At 41.1% G+C, this 21,222-nt stretch overlaps 1 protein-coding gene across 4 annotated transcripts in view; it reads left to right on the plus strand.

Moving 5' to 3' along the window:
* The window catches only part of COMMD1 (copper metabolism domain containing 1), a 79,748-nt gene that overhangs the window by 26,129 nt on the left and 32,397 nt on the right, over positions 1 to 21,222 (plus strand). Inside the window, exon 3 of one of the 4 annotated variants that reach the window (XM_061356174.1) lies at positions 13,379 to 13,549. The exons of the other annotated variants lie outside the window; for them this stretch is intronic. Coding sequence (XP_061212158.1) covers positions 13,379 to 13,534 — 156 coding nt within the window. The 3' untranslated portion in view covers positions 13,535 to 13,549. Of the gene's footprint in view, positions 1 to 13,378; positions 13,550 to 21,222 lie in introns of those variants that run through there. 4 annotated transcript variants of the gene reach the window in all.

Genomic DNA, 21,222 nt, shown 5'->3' on the forward strand with positions numbered 1-21,222 from the left:
CTTTTCCCCAGTCTTTGAAAACGTATCCTTACTAAGCGCTGTCCCTCTGCCTTCCACTCATGTATCTCTGCAGTGACCAATACAATAAGAGTGTGTGAGTTTAGGGGTTTTTTCCTAGTGTCAAAAAAAAAAAGTGAAGATTTCTGCTGTTGAGATTGGAAACAATTATATTCTATTAGTAATAAATAGAAAAAGTTAAGAAAAAAAGGTTACAGGAGTACAACTGAATCAGTACATTAGTGAGCAAATGGGAAAAATACCTATGTTCATCTAAAACCAAATACAAATCCTGAACTCAGAACCACTGTTGTATTTCATGAGGGAATTATGTAGCTCGTGACTCTTGTTGTGAAACTGTTTTCCCCAGTAATGGATTTTTGCGGTAACATCAGTCAGCAAGTACATTTGTATTTCTTCCACCCTGTGTAGCATGGGAAAGGGGATGTGAACATGAAGGAAGAATACACATTTCAGAGACACTGTCATTCCTTTTACCAGAGTCCCACAACAAAAGGAAATGAATTATTTTAGCAGTGCAGCTTTGTATTTCAAAGGAAAGCAGTTGTGTGAATGTACTTTTTTGAACTGCCACCAGACACAGCTTTTGCCTCTCTTGCTGAGGACAGTAGTGAGCTGTCAGCAAGTGTCTGATACTTGGTGCAACTAAGGGTATTAGACTGGTACTTACAGAAACAATCACAGAGTAATTAGCATTGTCACCACTTGAGTCAAAATTGGCATTTATTTTCAGGAGCTGTGGTTTCACATGGTCTTTAGCTTTGGATTAAATAGCTTCTCTGCTGAAAAGCTTTTGGTTGAGGCAGTCCGCATCAGGCTGCACGTTCCTGTGATGGGCAGAGTTTTGAGAACCCCAGGACTGAAATGTCAGCAAGCAGGTTGCCAGGACAGTTCATCCAGCCCTCAGCCTCTTCTCACATGTGTTTGGGGACCTTCTGGAAAGAGGCTACTATTGAAGGTTGAACAAGTTGTTCTTGCACACTGGATCCAGTCTATAAGCTTAAAACAATCATGTTTTATAGCCTCTATATGTATTTTTACATTATCGTTAGCACATTTCTATCAGTTCTAAATAATCAAGTTTTGTTGCACGTCAAATACACATATGCTGGTACCTTTCTGAAACTTAACAAAGAGAATGTCTTTTCTAAAAGGTTGTCAGTCATATATATGACTTGGCAAATAGTGAAGATCTGGATTTGCAGAAGAAAGCTGACTGATGATTCAGGAGTAAATTATTTAGAGCAGATTGTTTTCATTTGGACACTTGATAACAGGGGAGTATACAAATGCATTGATGTGTAATGAATTGACGTTAATATTTCATGTTTCAACAGAAGCAAAGAAATACTCTGTATAAAACATACCTTTACAGAATTTGAAGTTGCTCTGATTCTTCTCTGTGCCTCTGGGCTGGATTTAGATCTCTTCCCAGCAGAAGGCAAGACAGTTTGGTGGAGTGTCTGCTCCTTCAGCTTCAATAAATGACCTTGCTTTCTGCTTGTCATCTCTGAATTTTAATCAGGCAGTTCTTTCATGATGGAAAGACTGTATGTGTAAGACCTAATATGTCTAGAAATGGGAAGTTTGAAGTGATAATGCCACTAGACTGAGTTTGCATGAATTTTGTTACATTTCACAAGTGTTTTCTGATGGAATAGAGGTGTTTCTGGGCTTGAGAATCCATTACAACTTGCATAGAATAGTTACGCATTACTTCTTACTAGCCTTGGCATTACTGATCATAGAAAAAAAAAGTATCCCTTTCCTCTAAGTGCTCTTAAAAACACTTCTGATGAGAAACATTTGGAAATACTGGTGTCCTCAACTTTGGGAAGTTTGGTTCAGGATCTTGCATCATAACTTGCATCTTGAACTTTGCTTCTTCAGTAAAGATTTTACTGTAACATTTAAAGTTTCCTTTGTGCTGGTGATGTAGTCTTTAAAAATCTTGGTTAAAGGCAGATGAATATGCTGGCCATGAAAGACTGCTTTGAAAGCCCATTTTCTTTAACAGTATGGCTAAAAATAAATCCCTAAAGCAGTTGCACTTTAGCCTGCATTTGCCTTCATCTGTTCATGATATTCACTGCTCATCACTGCCAGTTCATTCTTTCCTTTTGAACAGCTCATCTTTTCTTTGGTGCAGTGGTTTTATCCTCCTGCATCTCTGTACCTTGCTGGCTTTCTCTTAAAACATCTATAGGTCCCTGCCCCCTTCTTTATGTCTTTGTTCTCTCTCTCTGAGCATTGCTGTAAAGCTATTTTGGCATGAAATTTCAACTGGATGAGAATCTGCTGCAAGGGACAGTGGTGTGAGCTACAGTCGCCCTTCTTGTGCCCTTCCTGCCCTGCTGCACCAGCGCTGCTCCATATGGTGAGCAGTCACTGCTGCACAACGTTAGGTTACCTGCAGATTTCTGTCACAGATTTATATCTGACCTTGTCATTAATAGAAAATAAATGCATAGCTTTTGCACTGTGGTTTGGCATTAAGATATTTAAACTTGTTTTATGGACTTTGCCATGTTATTTTCCTAATGAGATGTGCCCCTCCACTGAGGCTATGTTCTTCCCACTACTATTGTGGGCTGATTTACCATTAAGTTTTACTTTCTTGCAGCATTACATATATTTTGCAGTTTCATATCTGAGACTGATCAAATATTATAGATTAGCCTGAGTATTTGCTCTTGGCTTTCATGCTTAAATTTAATTACCAAATGGGTATTTTCTCATGCATTTCTTTCCATTGTTTAAAATACTGTTAATCCATGTAATAGCACTTTTATTGGAGTTCTGTGGGATGTTAAGCATATGAGCAAAGAGTATTTTCTGCCCTAATTTAACATGAAATCTGAGATTCCACTGCAGGAATCTCCCCAAAAGACATAAAGAAATTGCATCGGGATTATGGATTGGAGAGGTTTTCTGAAATTTCATCAACTTTAGTTTCTATGACTATGAAGATTTTATTATTTTACTGTTCTGGGAAGGAGTGAAATAGATCTCAAAGAAAACCAAGTTTCTGACTTATTAATTATGTATATTCTAAACAAATTTAGGTGAAATTTGTATTAGCCATGATATAAGCAAATGCAAAGTTGAATTCATAGACATAGACAAACACTGAAATTGAACATGCTTTCACAGTAAAATAGTCAAAGAATTATTATTATGTAGCTTCTATAAATCTCATTACCTTGCTAGCATTACAGATTGGATGCTGCTGAGCATCTCTTGGTGTTTGTCACATTTTTGTAAGCACAGGTCTCTTGGCTGTGGTTATCTCCAGCAATAGCTTTCACCAATAGAGAAAGGTCAGATCAAGAAAGCGTCATGAGTAAACTCATGCTATAGAGAGGAAGGATTATGGCTGCTTTTGATTCTGTGTGACTGCAGGTCAGGCTGCTTCAGAGCTATCTCATAACTTCAGATAATGGACTTCCTGTCCTTTTTATGTAGGATCCATTCTGAAAAGATATACCGCCTTTTGTACAATATCAGTATGAGCAAAGTGATGCTCTGGGAGATCAGCAGCAGTTCTGGGTACTCAGACCAAACTAAGGGCAGCCTGGCCTGAGAAGGGGGAGGAAAAACAACCACTAAACTGTTTCTCCTTTCCGGCCTTAATCCACTTTAATCTTTGTAGTTATTAACATTATCAGAAATGTTGTTCTGGTCAAAAATGGAAAAACATGGGCATTTAGAAGCAGAATTGATCAACTTAAGTGCAACAGGCTTAATACTTCTATGTGATTAAAAATATAAACCCCGTTAAGTAGAAGTTAGTGGAAAAAAATCACCTTTGTGGCCAAGCCAAATGTCATCACTTGAGCTTTTTGTTCACCTTGGAAATTTATGAGCTAGAGGGAACAGTTACATAAGGCAGTACAGTGCAAAAGCAAATAAAAACCAGAGGGCAGAGGGTCACTCAGCACAGAGAAAACTGGAACACAGCTGACTGACTTAACTCAGTTATTTTCTTAAACCCCTGCACAGCACCCTCTGTAGTCCTTTCCTTTGACAGCTCAGTTTTTGTCACCTTCTCCTGAAAGCAAAGTGAGATTTGGGGAACAAGAAGAGAATTCTGTTGCTTGTGGCTGTTGGGATTTTTAAGTGTTATATATTACAGAGATAAGAGCATTAAACTGAGATATCAAATAACTGTCTTCTTGAATTGTCACTTTTCCTTTGAATATATATGACAATATTTTTTCATTAGTACCTCATCTGTCCATCCTACATGAATGAAGCAAGGATATTCTACAGTTACTGGTACTAACAGTTTACATCACTGTTTATTTGTGCCATGTATACACACATAGTGGTGTGCAGGGGCATGCACACGCAAACATCCCTTGTCACCTGTTTTTACTCTGGAACTGGATTTGCTGAAGTAGTTTAATAGAGTAATTTAAGTGAGACAGGTATTGATTGTAGCTGAGCTCAGAGTGTTATGGGGAGAACTGAAGGTGAGCTGTATGAAGATAGGTGTTATAATGATGCATATTGGCTGCCTTTCATCTGCATAAATTCAGATTCAGTCCTGGAGCCTTGTGATTTTTTTTGCCTTCTCAGAAAATATATTGAGGTCTATATTATGACAGGGAACTTGCCATCTGTTATGTGTCCCATATGATCGACGAATGTTTTGCAATCTAACATCTGTCTGGCATTCTCATAGAGCGATAAAATGTTGCTTAGCTTCGATGAAACACCCTCCAGAGCCATGTCTTGCAGCGTTGGAGTGCAGATTACGATGAGGCTGGGACAGGGGCAGCTGGGTTCAACAGGCCTATCTGTTGAAAACTGTTTCCAGCAAATGCATTTCATCACTCAGCTACACCTTTTTCTGGAATTGGCGCTACCCATTTACAGTCAGAAGGACCTGTTCTTTCTCGTTCTTATCATCCTTACGTTATTATCCCTGTCTGCTCATGTCTTTTCTGGAAGTCCTCGCCCTGGTTTTCTACCAACTCCCTTGCCCCCAGGAGTGGTGGATATGCTTTTGGAACCTACCCTTAGCTAACAGGCCTCGGTCCTCATCCTGGCTCCCCTACTAAAAGCATTTCTATAGTTTTCAACCTTTTCTTTGCCATTAGTGCTGCACTGGGGTAGGTTACTCTGAAAGTTTGTGGTTGTGCATGCTTTTAGATCTTCAAGACTCAAGCTGGATAAATTCAGTGCGGTCAAATATGCAGGCAGGGTCTTGGCCACAACAGACCTGAGCATTTAGCCCACAGGCTTTAAGGTGGAACAGATGGCTTCATGCTCCTTGTTTAATCCAGTCTCTGTGTGCATTTCAGTTTCTTCTCTATTCACTGAACCTCACGTGGAAGATTGAGCTAAGAGCATGTTTCTTTTGTACTTTGTGCTTTAGTTCCATCTGAATGCGTGAACTTCTGGGTCAGGAAATCGGGAGTTTGGTTTCAGGAGAGCGAGAGCATTTTTTTGGGAGCTGTGGCACTGGAGTGGGAAGTAAAAAAAGCTGACAGCACTTAAAGAGAACATTTTGGAGAGGCTGGATGCAGAGATGGATGATGAGCTTCAAAACCTCCACAGCTCTGGCTCTGTTCTCTAATAAGAAAGTTATTCTGTGTTGCTAATGAGCTTAGAGGATGGTTATGAGTTTCTTGTGGTTTCTCATTGCTTTGTGTTAACTGGGTAATTTGGAGATGCTGAATTGCACACCCCCCATCACCAAAGGGATTGCTCAGTTTGAAGCAGGTTGGCAGAGCAGTTTCAACGTAACACTCACACTGCTGCTGTGGTGGGTCTAAATAATCACAATGACTCCACTGTTGGTGCAATCCCCCATCACCGTGGACTTGGAATTATATAGAAACTGACTGCAAATATGCAAATAAAAGCACTGCATTTGCACAAAATTCCACATGCAGATGGCACCATTTGGCTGCATGACCTTGCTCTTACACTAGCTTAGTCAAGGCTTCTGCCTTCTTCAGATCATGTGGCCTGGCCTGGGTTGCTGTCAGACGGTAGAGGAGCAGCTCTGCACTTCCCACACCTACCAAGCAGGTAGAGATTCAGCCTTGCTGCTGCAAAACCAGGCTTTAACTGGGGTAAAATGTAGTGTAAGGCTTGGAAAGATGGAGTTTAATGTATGAAGTGGAAGGTCTTTGGAGATTTGCAGAAAGTGAGATGAAAAACCTGAAATGGGAAAGGTACATTAAAAAATACCACCATTTCTCATTTTACTAATGCCAAACCTGGGGCAGGAGGCAGAGGGGACCACGTTTGGCCAATGTGATTGATTTCTGGTTTATTAAAAAGCAGCTTTGAATGCAAAGAGTGGGTCTGTTTGCTGCCGTGTTTCCGCCTGTTGAGGACCCAGAGAGAGCATTTGCTGATGTAAGGCCTCCTGGGATCAGTAGGAATTAGTGAATTCTTTTGGCACTGCCCACCTTTTGTGAAAGCAGCGATGTGTAGTTTGGGTGTGAAAGTGAATATATTCTGATTTCTGAATTAATTCCTCTTGGGATAAATATATTTTGTGAAATACAGTTACCCAGAGAGGCTTTCAAGGAAGTGGAACATGGTTGAAGGACTAAAAATTGCAATTTCTGCTGGGTTCTTTTTAACAAAAGTCAGAAGTTTTATGTGATTCTCAAATAAAACATTTTTAAAAGGGGGAATATTTGTGCTGGAAACCCTGTACCCGGGAAATCAAAGTAACTGGTTTCTTTGCATCTTGGCTCCAGTGTTGCTGGCTGTCTGTGTTCTTCAGAGGACTTGGGTGTCAACATTAGCAAGTAATTTGTTCTTAGAAAACTCAGGGAGAAAAAGGAGTTGTTGTGAACATAAGTGCCCACTGCATTGGTTAACAAAGCATCTTGTTTATACAGGCCTAGCCTGGCCAAACACATTTAAAGTTGTTTTTGCCAGTTGGCCAGCCTGCCCACTCTTTTGATGCTATGCCACATTGCTGCTGAAAAACATTCTGGAGATCCTTCCAGGTTTGTCACAGTCTCTCTTGAGATCCCCAGATACTAGTGTTCAGGCGTGTACATAAGAACAGGTTCTTAACCTACTTTAATTAGGAAGAGCTACTGCAGGAGAAGGTATCAGAGGACAGAAAATTGGAAAGCTGGCATGTCACTGGGGATAAATGCTTGTAACTTACACTCTGCTGCTTAACCAATTGGATTCTCTTTACTCTGTCTTATATATATGTATATACACTTCATAAAGTATATACACATGCAGCTTTGGCTGTGCAAGAATTGATTCAACAAAAAAACCCCAACACAGTCCACAGAAAGAAAGCAAAACCACTGCAAACTGTACCATTAAACTTGCATGTTTCTCTGCATGTATTAGTTTTTTGAAGAGTGAACCTGCGTGATTTCTTTTGAGCAGCTTGTACGTTATCTGCCAGCAGCTTTGTTTTTTCACCTTTCTACACGACTTGAATTCCCACGTGGTGAGCAGTTCTATTAATACATTAGGCAGCAGAAGGCATGGGCAACAGGAGAATGCAATTCATAGGCAGTTCTCAGTGTAATCTTTTTATTGAGGAGATACTTCTAACTTCTAGCAAGCTGTGGCTTTCTGTCCTTCTAGTGCTTCTACACATCTCATCCTAGTTAAAAATGAAAAAAGAAAGGATAAGTGTCACCCTTTTTCCTTCCTTTTCTTCTTACAATTCCATTTACAAAATCTCTGAGGGACTTCACTGGTAGCAGCTGGAATTTGCTGGTGTACAAAGCTGTCCTTTGCAGTCAGTAACTGAGAGTTAATGCTGGGATATTATGAGCTCCCTGCATGGAAATGTAGTCAGTCAACATGTGTGATGCTTGGAATACAATCTCTGTGTTTGTACAAAAGTGAGCTTTCATTCCTGCTGCAGATGCTCTTGCTGCTATCACTTTATACTACTAGCAGTGGTACCTAGGGACTTCTGGATGCCAGCAAAGAAATTCTGGGTGAGGCTTCTGCCCCTTCCTGAGGGAATGAATTAAAACTGTTGGAAACAAGGCTCTTTTAGAAGACATCAACCTCCATGTCGTGTAGGCCAGGTTTTCAGCAGATGACTGGTAGGAGTTTGCACCGAAGCAGCACAAACTTTTCATCTCCATTTGCAGGTTCACTTTTCTCCATATTAAATAGATCTGCCTTACAGGTGCACCTTAGTACGCTCCCTTTTCTTCATCTTGTGAAAAACATAAGCTGAAAGGAAGGCAATAAATAGAACTGCTGTGGAAAAATCACATGTGGGTCTGAGACTGTAGTTTCAAGTTACAGGTCTTTTTCTTGTAATTCTGTGGATTTAGAGTTCCAGACCTTTGTTACTTGTTTTCACCATTGCACTCCCTGGTAGTTACACATTTACAGAGTTGAGAGTAGCTGAATGAGTCCAGATTAATGTTGTTTTGTTGCTCCCTCCCCACCTTTGTTTTGTTTTCCCCAAATAATTTTTAGTCTGGACCCATTTGTTGAAGGGATGGGATGGGGGCAAAATTGAGCAAAAGAAATTGAGAAGTCATCCAGAAAAGTGCTCATTTAAACATACATGGTCAAAGGATTACCTCTTTTAAACCTGAGCTAGTAGTGTCTTGAACATGAGAAGTAAAGCGGCTTTCCTTGAATGCTAAGGATGACCTCTCCGAAGTGCCAGCTTTTCCTCAAAGAGTGGAGGAGGAATAGAAAATGAGAGACATGGCTTTGGTATTGTAAACTTAATCTGGAGAAGTGTGGAAAAGGTATCTGATTTGGAAATGATCTAAAATGGTATCTGGAGGTGGGAACCTGCTAAGATTGCAAGAACAGAGGAATCTTGATATTTTAGCAAATTCTTTTATTCTTTTATTCTGTTTCTAGAATATATCTCAGCTACATACATTAGTGACATCATTAATGAGAAACATGATTGAAATACTTGTCTTATATTTGTCTGGTTATTTTCTCCAGTGTTAGGTGGGAAATATGGCAAGCTGAACCACAGATTTGGCCGAGTTGCCTGGAGTGATGCTAGAAGTCTGGAAACAGGAAGGAGTAGAGCTGAACAGCAAGCAAGTCCTGACTTAGTCACAGCTCTAACAATGAAACTGGTTTATTGTTTGGAGTTTGGGGTTGTGTGGAGTTTGGGGTTTTTCTCATTCAATAGTTAGAATAAGTTGATTGCTGTCAACAATTTCATTGTCAAAATAGCTTTTTCCTTGTTGCCTTGTGTGCCTCTCTTCCGTTCTTTTTTCTTTTTGCTTGTTTTGAATATACTTACTTGAGGCACTGTGCTGAAGCAGAAGTTTCCCTGCTTTTCTCTGAAAGGAGATGGTTGGGAGGAGATCCCTGACAGTGCTTTTGATTAAGACATCACTGTCCCACTTACTGCTTTAAAAGTTGAGGAACTGACTACTTTGAATATAATTCCAAGAGCAAGTCCTCTTCATTTCAGAAGAGATTCTAGCTTACAAAAGATACAAAACAAGCCTTTGATTAAGAAACCTCTCTAAGCTGTAATTTTGCATAGACCTTGACACAAGAGGGTTTTTTCTGTCCTCCTTTCAAACTGTCATTTGCAAAACTCCATAAAGCTAATCAGACATGCAAATCTTCAGTATATTTTTAGTTCAGCTCACTGATGTATATTCATTAATATGTTATTAAGGCAAGGAAAGCATAATTTAAATTGCATATGCTTAATTTGGTTAATAAATGCTTGAAATGTAGTCCCACTTTTAAAAGTAACATACAAATGATGCCACTTTTTCAGGATTTTTTTCTGTTTAAGTTACAAGGAGGGTATAAAGACTCTTGTTTTAAGTACAAAAGTTTCTAGTGCTTTTTACCATGACTCTGTACAACTAAAGGACCCCTGTGCTGAGTTTTAGTTCTCTTTGTATGCATTACATTCCAAATGATGTAATTGTAATAAATTGCGCCAGTGGACACCTAGTGAAGATTATGGCATTGTATTTGAGTTCCCAGACTCAAATTAGGTGGAGTTAGGTAGCCAGATACAAGATGGAAAGAACACAGTTTCCTTGTGTTCCAGTGTGGCTAAGCTCCACCAATGCAAATCAGGGACATGCTTGCCCTATATTTAATTTGTGGTGGCCTAACCAAATGAGATACTCACAAATTACTGCTGGAATTAGAATAAATTCTCTGAAAGCTTCTGAACCTTCATTGATCATTCAAAGCTTCTATAATATCTATTTCTTTAAACCTCTGAAGAGATACCTGAATGCTTACAGGCAGTAAACTTCAGTCAATTGATTCCATTTTTGTTGAATCACTCTCAAAAGTGGAGCTGTGCTTTAAGAACTATTAAAAAATGTTCATTCCATTTAACCTGTAAATATGCCACAGGACTTGAGAAAATGAGTTTGATAATGGCTTTTGGGTTTTTTTTAAGACTTCAGCCTGGAAGGCAGCATCTTAAATGAACTCATCATTGAGGAGAGTCTCTACCGTATCCCGTTACGCTGGCCTGACTTATCTGAAGTAATGAGGCATGACAGATCATGAGTGCAGTGCATCATGTTCACAACAAATAACCCTGTTCAGAAAATTACATTTCTGCTCTAAGCAGTCATTTTGAGTTATTTGCAGCTAATTTTAAACTGCCTGCTTTTGTGGAAATGGAGCACTTACATTTCCCAGTAAATACCACCATGATGCTCAGAGACAGCTGTGAAGTGCGACTGTCTGGGAAAAAGCTGAAGTCTGATCAAACTGAATCAGACTGGAACCTGTTCCTGCCTGGAAATGTCTTGATTATACATGAGAACAAACATGACACTTGACAGAATTGGCTTTTGTGGTACCTACTGCTGTAAGGACATGGAAAAGAACTGTCGATTCATGTCTTCTGTCTTGCTGAAGGTGCAGGCATTGACAACAGCATCTTCCTGTATTGTTTTTTCTTCTTACCCTTTCCACTAGAAAAGATACTGATTGAATCCAGTCAACTTCTGTGATTAGTAATATGTGCCTTTTATTCACTGCCATTGCTGTCCTGGGGTGGTTAGGTAGCCACCGCTGGAGTTTGAGCAATGAGCCATGTTTGCACCCAGCTGATTATCCGGAGCTTACTGGAGAGCATGTGGAGAAACCCTGGCTGTTTGAGGGAGTGGTAAATCTGGCTCAGCTTACGTGTCTGCCTTGGACTGTTCCCTCAAAGGATCTGTTTCCATGGACTCCAAAGGAAAGCAAGCATTATTAGCTGAGCTCTAGAGGCCTGAAGTTTGGTGAAATAGATCCCACCCTTCATCTGAACTGTGTACTGATGGCTTAACAACCATACTTCTCTGATGAAGGATGTGGATAAAACATTGCTTAGTTGAGCTCAGAGAAGATGAGGCAAACTATCTCATTCTTTGTTTTCTAGGAAGCAAAAACAGAAGAGAGAGACAGCTCATCCACTTATACTGTAGGAATAGTAGACAGGTGAATGTCATTGAACTGTCAACCAAGTAAGTGCTGGCTGCTGGATCAAAGACCTGCATTTGCACTGAATCTAAACTCCTGGGGTAAAATTAATGCAAGATACAAGTGAAAGGATAAAGAAACGATGTTTAAATGTTTGTTTCATTTTTTTAAAGTCATATTAAACAATCATTAAGTTTGCAGAGCAGTACTTCTGGGTTTAAACACACAGAAACACTATGTGACAGTTAAAAGCTCCGAAATATTGTAATGGTCTGGATGTGGTGTGTGACTGGGCCAGTTTGGGTCATAGTACTCTCCTCTGCAAACATCCCGAGTCAAGCTTAGTGGATGCTGAAGAAGAAGCAGCAGAAGAAAGACAATACCCTCAGCTGAGAGCAAGGATTTGAAAGACAGTGGATGAACAGATCAGTTTCAAGGGCTTGAAGCTTCTCTCTTGGAGGCAGGGAGAGGCTTGTTTTTCCAGGCACAGAGCTTAGAGATCATGAAGACTTGCTCACCCCTGAAGGAGACTGTTCCCCATAGCTGCTGGAGGAGAGTTTAGCTTGAGGGACTTGAGGAGGTTGGATGGTGCTGCCACATCCCAGTGGTCTTGGGGTTGTATGAGGGATGTTGGCTTGCCATGATTCTCATACAGAAGCTACCTGATAAGAAAACTGCGTTCAGGTAATCTTTTTACTCTAAACCATCGACTTTTGCTTTGCACAGGCAGTACTTTATTTCAGACAGCATTGGATGTTTCTTTTCTCAGTCATTGCTTTTTGAAAGAGGATTTTTGGAAGGAGTTTTCAGAGGTGTGATGCTGTGCTCCAAGCCTGCAACACATGCAACACATCATTCCTTCTGCCCCTTCTGTTGTGTTTCTTGCTCCTCCTGTTTACATGACAAGATGCAGAGCTCTCCACAAGCTCTTGGTGTTCCTGAAAGAGATTTCAACTCATACCTTTTTCTCAGGGCATCAAACCACGTGCCAGGCCAGAGGGCTAAGTACTGTAAGCACTTTAACATGCAAATGGTGGGAGAAATTTGCTGTTGACCAGGAAGTTGCATGTGACTTTATGTGCTGGCTGTGCTCTGGGTTGGCCTGGCTCATGATTTCCCATCCTAAGAAGTGACAGCAGTGTCCAGCAGCCCTCCCTCCCTTCGGAGGACAGGGCTTTCTCCTTCAGGCAGGGAGTTGTCACCAGGGCTCTCCTGTTGTCGTCTCACTGTCTTCCCTATTTGGCATCATTCCCTGCTTGAGCACAGCTCCTCTCCCCTCTCCTTTCTTCTATGCCCTTTGCTTGGCTCTGGTTGTGTGTTTGTTTTCTCTCCCACACTGTCTCTGTTTCATTTGCTGCCCAGAATAATAAGGGGCTTGTTGAAAGGGTGCTGTGAAGTAATTTGTCTTCTTCGTTCATTCTGTATTTATTTAACATTAGTTTGCAGCCTGCTTGGAATACAAAATTGCAAATTTCTTCACGGTCTATTTTAATAGTATTTATTATTTTGGAGGCTCCTGTGCAAGCCCTATTACTGCCATAAAAGTCTCATAAATAAATAGTTATCATCAGTTACAATGACATTATAGTTCCCATATCCATTCCAAGGATACAATCGAAGGGCAGAGAACACAGACACAAGGATTTCTACTAATTCTGCTGCCCAGTTTGAAAAACCCTAACCCTGAGTTTCCAGAGTGCTGAGCTGTGGTGGTACAGCCCGTGTACGTTTCTGGTTGCATACCCACCACTCTGATGGATATCAGCCCTTCTGCAAAGCAGACCCCAGGTGTTTCAATCAGAACCTGAAGAAAACTGGGAACACACAAGGAGTGACCCCCTGGAAAAATGCTGTTGGTGTGACTTGCCCACCATTTCATGTGCTTTCCTGTACAGGCACAGCCTTGTTCCCTGAGTATCATTCAGCTGGTTTATCTGTAAGATCCTTCTTTCTCTTCCTGCAGTTCCCTGTCTGCTTTGCTCTGCACCTTCCAGCTTCTGCAGTGGGCAGCCTGCAGACCTCAGCCTGCTTCCCTACACACCTCCTACACAGTTCATTCTTTGCCTGGGCACTGCCTGCAACAGAGTTCTGCTGGAAGATAAATAGTATTGGATCTTGACATGGCAGCTTGCATTACAGCGCTTATGCAAAAGGGCAGGAGGTTATTTTAAGTTGCCTGGCAACTGTAATTCTGACATTTTCTGTATTACGATAATTTTGCATTGTAGTGCTCGTTTCTTTAATACAGTTTTCAAGATTGGGGTTGAAAAGAGTTTCTTTAGATCATGCATGCAGAAGGTCCTGACTTGGACCTCCTGTATGCACACACGAACATTTACGTGCAGGCAAATAAGTTTACTTAATAGCTGCATGCAAATAAAGGCAGAACACTCATGATATTCATAAGCCACTGGAGAAAATATTAGTGGGATTCTTCCAGCTAAAGAAAATCTGAGATGTAGGTATATTGGCACAGAATATTAATACCTCCCCATCCAAAATCTGGAAAATGGCTTTTAGTGCTTCTGTTTTCTTTCCCAGTTGTTAGAACCTAAGTCAAATGCTGCGTTTACCCAGAGACATGTGCTGCATGCGAGTGTATTCATTATCCTGCCTCATCCTTTTCTTAACATCTTCCTTTTTCTAAATTTTGAAGTGTGCAGCAGTAGCATTTTGTGCATAGTGAAACGTAATTATACAGTTACATTGCATGCACTCTAGTCAATAAGGTGAATCTCAGCCTTAGCTACAGGAGTAGGCAATCATGCAGAAAAATCTGAGTTACACTGGTGCAGTAGGATAGGTGTAATACCAGATCCTGCTGAGCTGCGACTGAAGTACACCCTGGGGAGGTGCTGACTGTTTTTTCTTGGCTAAAGTGGGTATTTTTCGAGGCTGGAAAGCTGGTCAGGAAGCACATTATAGAACAATTAGCACTGGGCTGTGTTTGTGCAAGGAAGCATCTGTCATCTTTGTCAGGGCAGAAAGGTCATTTTCTTTGGAACATCTGGAGAAGGTTGTTCGAAGTGTGGCAACCTGACATCGAGGATTTGTTTTTGAGATACTCTGCTGCTTTTCTAGATGATTACCCATGGCTTTAAGATTGCTTGTGCACCAGTTATGGTGGGTTTGCTGGTAGAAAGGAGACTTTCACTAGGGTTAGCTGCTAAATAGGGGACTGCTAGAGAAGGGTCAGTTGGGAGCAGGAGGCTTTAGCAAACATGCCCAAGTAAGAGTCTGGAGAGGGCTTGGACTCCACCAGGTCCTTAAATGCAGGTCACCTCTCAGCAGTGGCAGCTCTGCGTGAATCTTCCTGTTTCTCCTTTGCCTTTCTCTGTCAGTTCTGCTTTCATTTCTTCTCTGTCTTCTCTTTTCCCTTCTGCTGCCTCAGGGTGCTGCTCTGCCTCTTCCCCCCTCTTTTCATCCCCTTGGCTTCTTCCTTGCTCTCAAACTTGAGTTTTTATTTCGTTTCAGCAGAGCTACCTAGGGCTTTTTTCTTTGTCAGAGCTGTGCAGCTCAGCAGGGGGCCATGAACTGTCCCAGGTCAAAGCTGCCCATGAGCACATGGAAGTACAGAGGCTATTCTGGGGAAGGTTCAGGTTTGCACGGTGACTCCATGTGTTCTCTATGCTGTTGTACTGAGACCAGCACTGTGTTACGGAAACAGTGTATTCTAATTGCTCTGTGGCAAAGCTTATTTTTCTGGGAAGCTGTGAATGGAGTCAGTTGTGTTCTTGGGGTTGTGTGTGGCTTGAGTTTGGGGTTTTTTTTTAAAGCAGTGTATGAAGTCTTCACTTATAACTGTGCATGAAAACCCTTGTCTGTAATTGTCCTGCAGTATCAAAGCAGAGCTTTAAAAACAAGGATGGAACATATGGGAATTACTTGGCACCTGCATGTTCTAATGTATTCTAAATAATGAGCTTTATGTGGTAAGTTTACGTAGCTGAGCTGTGTAAATTTGTTCATGATGATAATTATACAGAGAATCACCTTTGCTAGTTGAGATACATGTGAACACAACGTAGGCTTATTACCCAGGAGACCTGATTAGCAATAGTGCGGGACTTGGGCAGAGTGCAGCTTAAGAGTAAGCATATTTGCATTTAAGTGAGCTGCCGTTGCCATAAAGGTATGTAAACTGCTGTCAACTAAAATTGTGTGTCAGACTGTACAAATGATCCTGCATGCTAATGCAGCCCAACATGTGGCTCTGGGGTGCACCAGGATACTGGTTCTTTGTGAAGTTTTTTCCCCTTTAGAGCAGTGGATCATGTGGCAACCTCAGCTTCCAATAGGATGCCATCAAGGGGTTTAATAGATTAACTGAGAGAATTAATTGTGCATGTGTTAGATGAAGTATTCAGATTTCTCATTAAATATCAGCAAACCAAAGGGTCATCATCCCCCATGCTTCATCTGTCATCTGTTTGCAGCCTGCATAAAAGTCTTCCTCTTTAGACCTTTACTTTTAAGTTGGACTTCCTTGAAAATCAATTCAGAGAACTGAAGATTGACATACACGAACAAATGGGTCCATTTATTTAGAGAAGACTAGCTCTGTATGTTGCATATGGAAATAGATATTTTTTCATTTTCCTTTGCCCACTAGTAAACATACTTCACACTACAAGCATTGTTAATGCAAAGCTCAGCATCCTGTTGATACTCAGTGATATTTTTGATGAAGTCAAGGGTTGGGTCACCAAAGTGGATGGAACATGACTTTTTGCACTGAAAAAAACCACATTCAAATTTCTCACTTGAAGACATGTTTTGTCCATGGTTTCTCTCTCGTCTGTACAAGCACATCTTTATCTTGTGTTTAGACTCTAGACTTGGCTGGTAATAATTAGAGACAAACCAGGTGGAAAGTCATGAGTCATATGTTGAGGGAAAGATACGGCTTTTTTGGATCAAAGCAAAGTGCTCTGCGTACACAATCTGTATTTCTGGATAAGCAGGAGGACTTTTTCATGTTCTTCCCAGGGTATTTTAGGGTCTTAAAGTGATAGCATAAGAAACTAAACAGAAAAAACCCACACCTTACAATTATGAGTGTGCTGAATCATCAGAGAAGTTGCCTTCATGCACAGTAAGTGCTGTGCTGTGAACATGGGCAGAGAAGGTCAGGCTTTACAAAGCTAATGGCATATATCCATGCCCCTGATAAACTCTTAATATATTGGTTCCGTATGCAGCCTTCCACTTGCATAAGCACCTGGGCATAACAAGCTATTCTGGCTTTTCCTGCTCTTCACTTTGTCTCCTCCTCCTTCTCACCTCTGAAATTCTCACTCTGATTTGAGTCATTGCCATGTGTCAGGTACTCTTATAACTCACCCTCTCACAATCGTACATGCCCATGGACTTCTGTCTTTTTTGGAAACTTGATTTCAAACTCACAGGGCTGCACCCTTCCCAAGATGCTGTATGTAGGTGTGCCAGGAGCAGAGTATCGATTACTGATGCAGAGGGAAATCTCCAGGGTGGAGGCAGCCCTGGGGATACTCAGGGAGCATTACTTCTGAGGCACTTGCAAGGCTAAAATCTGGTTATTTCAATGGTAATAATAGTAGTCACTAGAAGTAAATGCAGAGGTCTGCTTTACTCATGTTAGTACCAATGTTATCTATGACCCTCTTGATTACACATGGGTAATCTTATGTGTCCCAGATACAGACAGCTGTTTCCATGTTAGGGATAGAGATGAGGGGAATTCAGAGCTTATTTTTGCTTAGTTAATTATCAAAACAAGTCTTTGCAGTAAATATTTCCCATAGCAGCCTTTCCCTGTCCATAGTTCATTTTGTTTGTCTTCCTCCTCACAGGAGTGCAAGGGAAACAAATTCTTCACTTCTTTCTGGATGTGGAAGAGAAATTAGTTAGTCCCATATGTCGTGCTTGTGAACGATGAGTGCCAATTCTAACCTTACAAAGATGCTGTTGTGCACTGTAATAATTCAGAGGTTTTGCTTCTCCTCTGCCATTTCATTTCTAATAATTCCTGGATTAATGGAATGTTTCAAGAGGACAGGAGGGAGTACATACTGTTTTCAAAATACTGAAATGCTTATTAGTATAAGTTGCACCACCTTAGAGTTGTTTCATGCCCAGGGGCTCAAACACAATCAGCATTACTAGGTTTTAAAGGGTGTTAAAGGAAATAACTATCTTTTCCTGCCCCCCAGGTTGCAAGGTCTCTTCTCTTGCAGTAATACCAAGAGTATCTTTTCTTTGTGTGCTTACCTTCTCTTTCTTTTTCCATCCAAGGAAATCAGAATCTAAAAGGGAGCCTCGGAGCTTACCTCATTTGAAACACCTCCAGATTTCTGGCTTGCTGTAACTGTCATTGCGACAGCGTTGCAGTCAGGTACCATGGTGATCTTAAACACTGTCACACTGCCTGCATGTACTTGTCAAATGATTTTTATAAGGGGTTTTTTTAATTGCTTTGATGCCAAGATGGTTAAACAACAGGCATATCTAATTCCTACTGCAGTGTCAGTGATGATTTACCTTAGAAGAAATTAATTCTTAACTATTTGTTTAGTGCATATCAGTGCCTTACTCCTTTGTACTGCTTTAGCTTCAGGAAGCCTTGGGTGATATGGTTTAGTGTGAGGTGTCCCTGCCCATGGCAGGGGGGTTGGAACTGGATGATCTTAAGGTCCTTTCCAACCCTAACTATTCTATGATTCTATGATTCTGACCATGGAATCTGCCTGTGTAAAAGTGCTGCTCCCTGTAATACAAATGGATCCCTACTTCAAGGAATGTGTTTCAGATGAGTGCAGATAAGGAACTCTTTTGTACTTCTACTTTGAGATTAGAAATACAAAATGACACAAACTTGTCCTGACGTCCCTGGCCTTTAATTTATTCAGGAAGCATTTCTTAACAGTCTTGTCCTGAAGCCTGAAACAGAATGTTCTAAAACATGGGAAAACTCACTGCATATGGAACTCAAGGCTATGGCTGTAGGCATGGAGCAGAACCAGTTCAGAACTGTGTTTAGACATTGCTGGTGGTACCAGAAGGTATATAGCCTTCCCTTCCTGTGTGGCAAAGCCTCCTGTGATTCCAGAATCATGTTGAAGTCAGAAATGCTCTCCTTACAGGGCAGGAGTATAGTTAGTACCATGATTTAGCTGATACTATCTTGGAAACATTTGTCACGTGGGTTAGAATTGAAGGTATGCATCATGCTTGAGCAGGTCTAACAAACTGCCGCAGCTGAAAGAGAGGTTTTAGTCCCCTCTCCGCTGCTCTGCTCTTTTCTTCTTTCACACAGCAATTTGCCTGCTTTAGTAGATTGATTTTTGGCCGGGTTGATGAACATAATTGGCCCACAGAAGACTCCAGTGATCACTAGCAATGGTGCAAAGGAATTTTCTGGACAGGGGAGAGGACCTCTGTTTGACTGCCTTGTGTAACTTGAGGAGGCTCTGCCAGAAACTTGCTCTAAGTGATGGTGCCCACAAGCCAGCTGTGATGGCCATGATTTCGAAGAGTTCATCCTGTGTCTGAACCAGTGATGCTGTAATTACTGCTTTTGCCTAACCTGAAGCATACTTTGTTTTCACCACTCAAAACAAGCTAAAGAATTATTTTGAGGGGATGTTAAGTTTGGTAAAGTCAACAAACAACTTAATGAGAACTTTAAGCATACAATAATTCCTTCTTTTTTTCCTCATATTCTGTGAGTCACATAAGGACCAAGTGTCCAGAAGCACTAAACACTAACTTACCAGGAAGCTGATGGGGGACGGAAAGGAATATTTTGAGTGGGATAGCTTTCTCCTGCGAGAACTCTTAAGAAGTTCTTAAGTTCTATCTAAATAACTTGTTATGTGGGTTTGACAAAGGCTAACTCTCAGTATCTGAAGTAAAGGAGGCCTTTCACTTATTTTTGGGAGTGTTATTTTATTCTCATCTCAGGATCTGAGATTTAAAATAGTTGGTTTTTTTTTCTCCTTCAAAAATAAAGCCACAGGCTTGTTGCCATGGGCTTGAGGAAGATAATACTGTTGAATTTCACAGAAAGGATCCTGTTTCACTGTGGGTTTATAAGGAGCTTAGAAGAGTAAAGCTAAGTTAATAGTTAGATTTTGAAATTAAGTTTTATATACATATGTGGGTTTATATATCTATAAAAATCATCTGCAAGAAATACATGGAGCTGACTGAATATAGAAACATGTGAAAGGTAGAGTGGACCGTCAGCTAAAACACTTTTCCAGCAGAGAAAATCTGCTAAGAATTAGTGCAAGGAGGTGTTTGATCTTGCTGTTTCTCTCTCTTTTGTGCTAGCAGGTTCACAGGCTTTTCCCAAGGCTGATGCCTGCAACACCTACCTGGGGTCAAGCTTCCTGGGCCGGAGCCCTGGGGTTTTTTGTTCCTTCTCCTAAAGCTCTGTCTCTAAGGCTGTCCTTGGCTTTTTGTAAGAGTACAGAGAGAGCAAGAAGAGGCTCTAAGTGATGAATTACGGGTCTGTTTTACTAACAGCTTGTATTTCACTAAGGACGTAACTGAAATCTGCCAATATTGCTTGCTGAAAGAGATGTTGCAGCAGGAACTTAGATAATATTGCAGTGGGGTTTTTTTTACTTTCATGAGGACTTCAGTACCAGCCTTTATGTTCAATGCTTGTCTTCCTTCCTAGTGTCTCCTCATTACGCTGCCTGCATGTTTTCCTGCTACCCAGGTGCTTGGGGTAGTGCGTGAAAATGTGAATTATAGTGAAATGAATGGAATTACCTGGGGTTGAGTTTGTTCCCCCTCCTGCCAGCAGCTGAAGGTGAGGATTTGTTTTCAAAGTGCAGTGCCAGAATGTCAGTGAAATTTCTGACGGATGCTGCTCTCCTGATTCATGGCAATACTTTGTTCTTCAGCTTGGCTGGACCCACAGCAGTGTTCATCTGCAAGTAATGTGGTTTCTTGTTCTGTATTATGGATCCTGATACACTTAACAGACCTTTTGGCTGTTTCTTAAGGTTTGATGATAGTGGGAACAGGCTCATGGAGCTTGTATCCAGGATACCAGAGATAACCTTGGAAAAGGTCTTTTTCTGGGGGGATAAAAAATTAACATGACCTGATGGGCCATCTTAACAAAAACAGCGATGAAATCGACAACTAAACAATAAATTCAAGGAACAACTTCCAAGAAGTACAAGGTGACAGCTGGTAAGATTAATTCCCTACCTAATTTTTGACGACCAGAATTGCTTCTGAATTGCATGTGTTGAGTCTTGAGTCTCATCTCTGTAGGTTCCTTGTAGTGGAGGAAGAAGCTTCTCCAGGGAGTGTCTCAGAGTTGACTCAAAGGGCAAATTTAGCCTGACAAAGACCACCTTAAGCACCACAGCTACCTGGACCTGATGATGTGAATGCTCCTCAGTGTGGTTTATTGTGCAAATATTTGTAGAAGACTGTTGGTTGTCCAACCAGCACCTCAAAAAGCCATCTTCCAAGTTCAACTTACGCAGTAAAGAAAAGTTGCTTTGTGATACTCATATGTATGTTGACAGTCCGTCCTTGACCGTTTGTCATTTTTTCCTATGCTAGCCCTTTTTGATCTTTACTGTGAGGGTGGTGAGGCCCTGGCACAGGGTGCCCAGAGAAGCTGTGGCTGCCCCATCCCTGGCAGTGTTCAAGGTCAGGCTGGACAGGGTTTGGAGCAACCTGGTCTAGTGGAAGGTGTCCCTGCCCATGACAGGGGTTGGAACTGGATGAGCTTTAATGTCCCTTCCAGCCCAAACCATTGTGTCAATCTATGATTCGATGATCTTGTCTCCCTCCAAA

This window comes from Neopsephotus bourkii, unplaced genomic scaffold, assembly GCF_033783945.1.
Source record: "Neopsephotus bourkii isolate Nb327-2 ecotype Australia unplaced genomic scaffold, CSIRO-AGI_Nbou_v1 NB_845, whole genome shotgun sequence".
In the NCBI taxonomy this organism is placed as follows: domain Eukaryota; kingdom Metazoa; phylum Chordata; class Aves; order Psittaciformes; family Psittacidae; genus Neopsephotus; species Neopsephotus bourkii.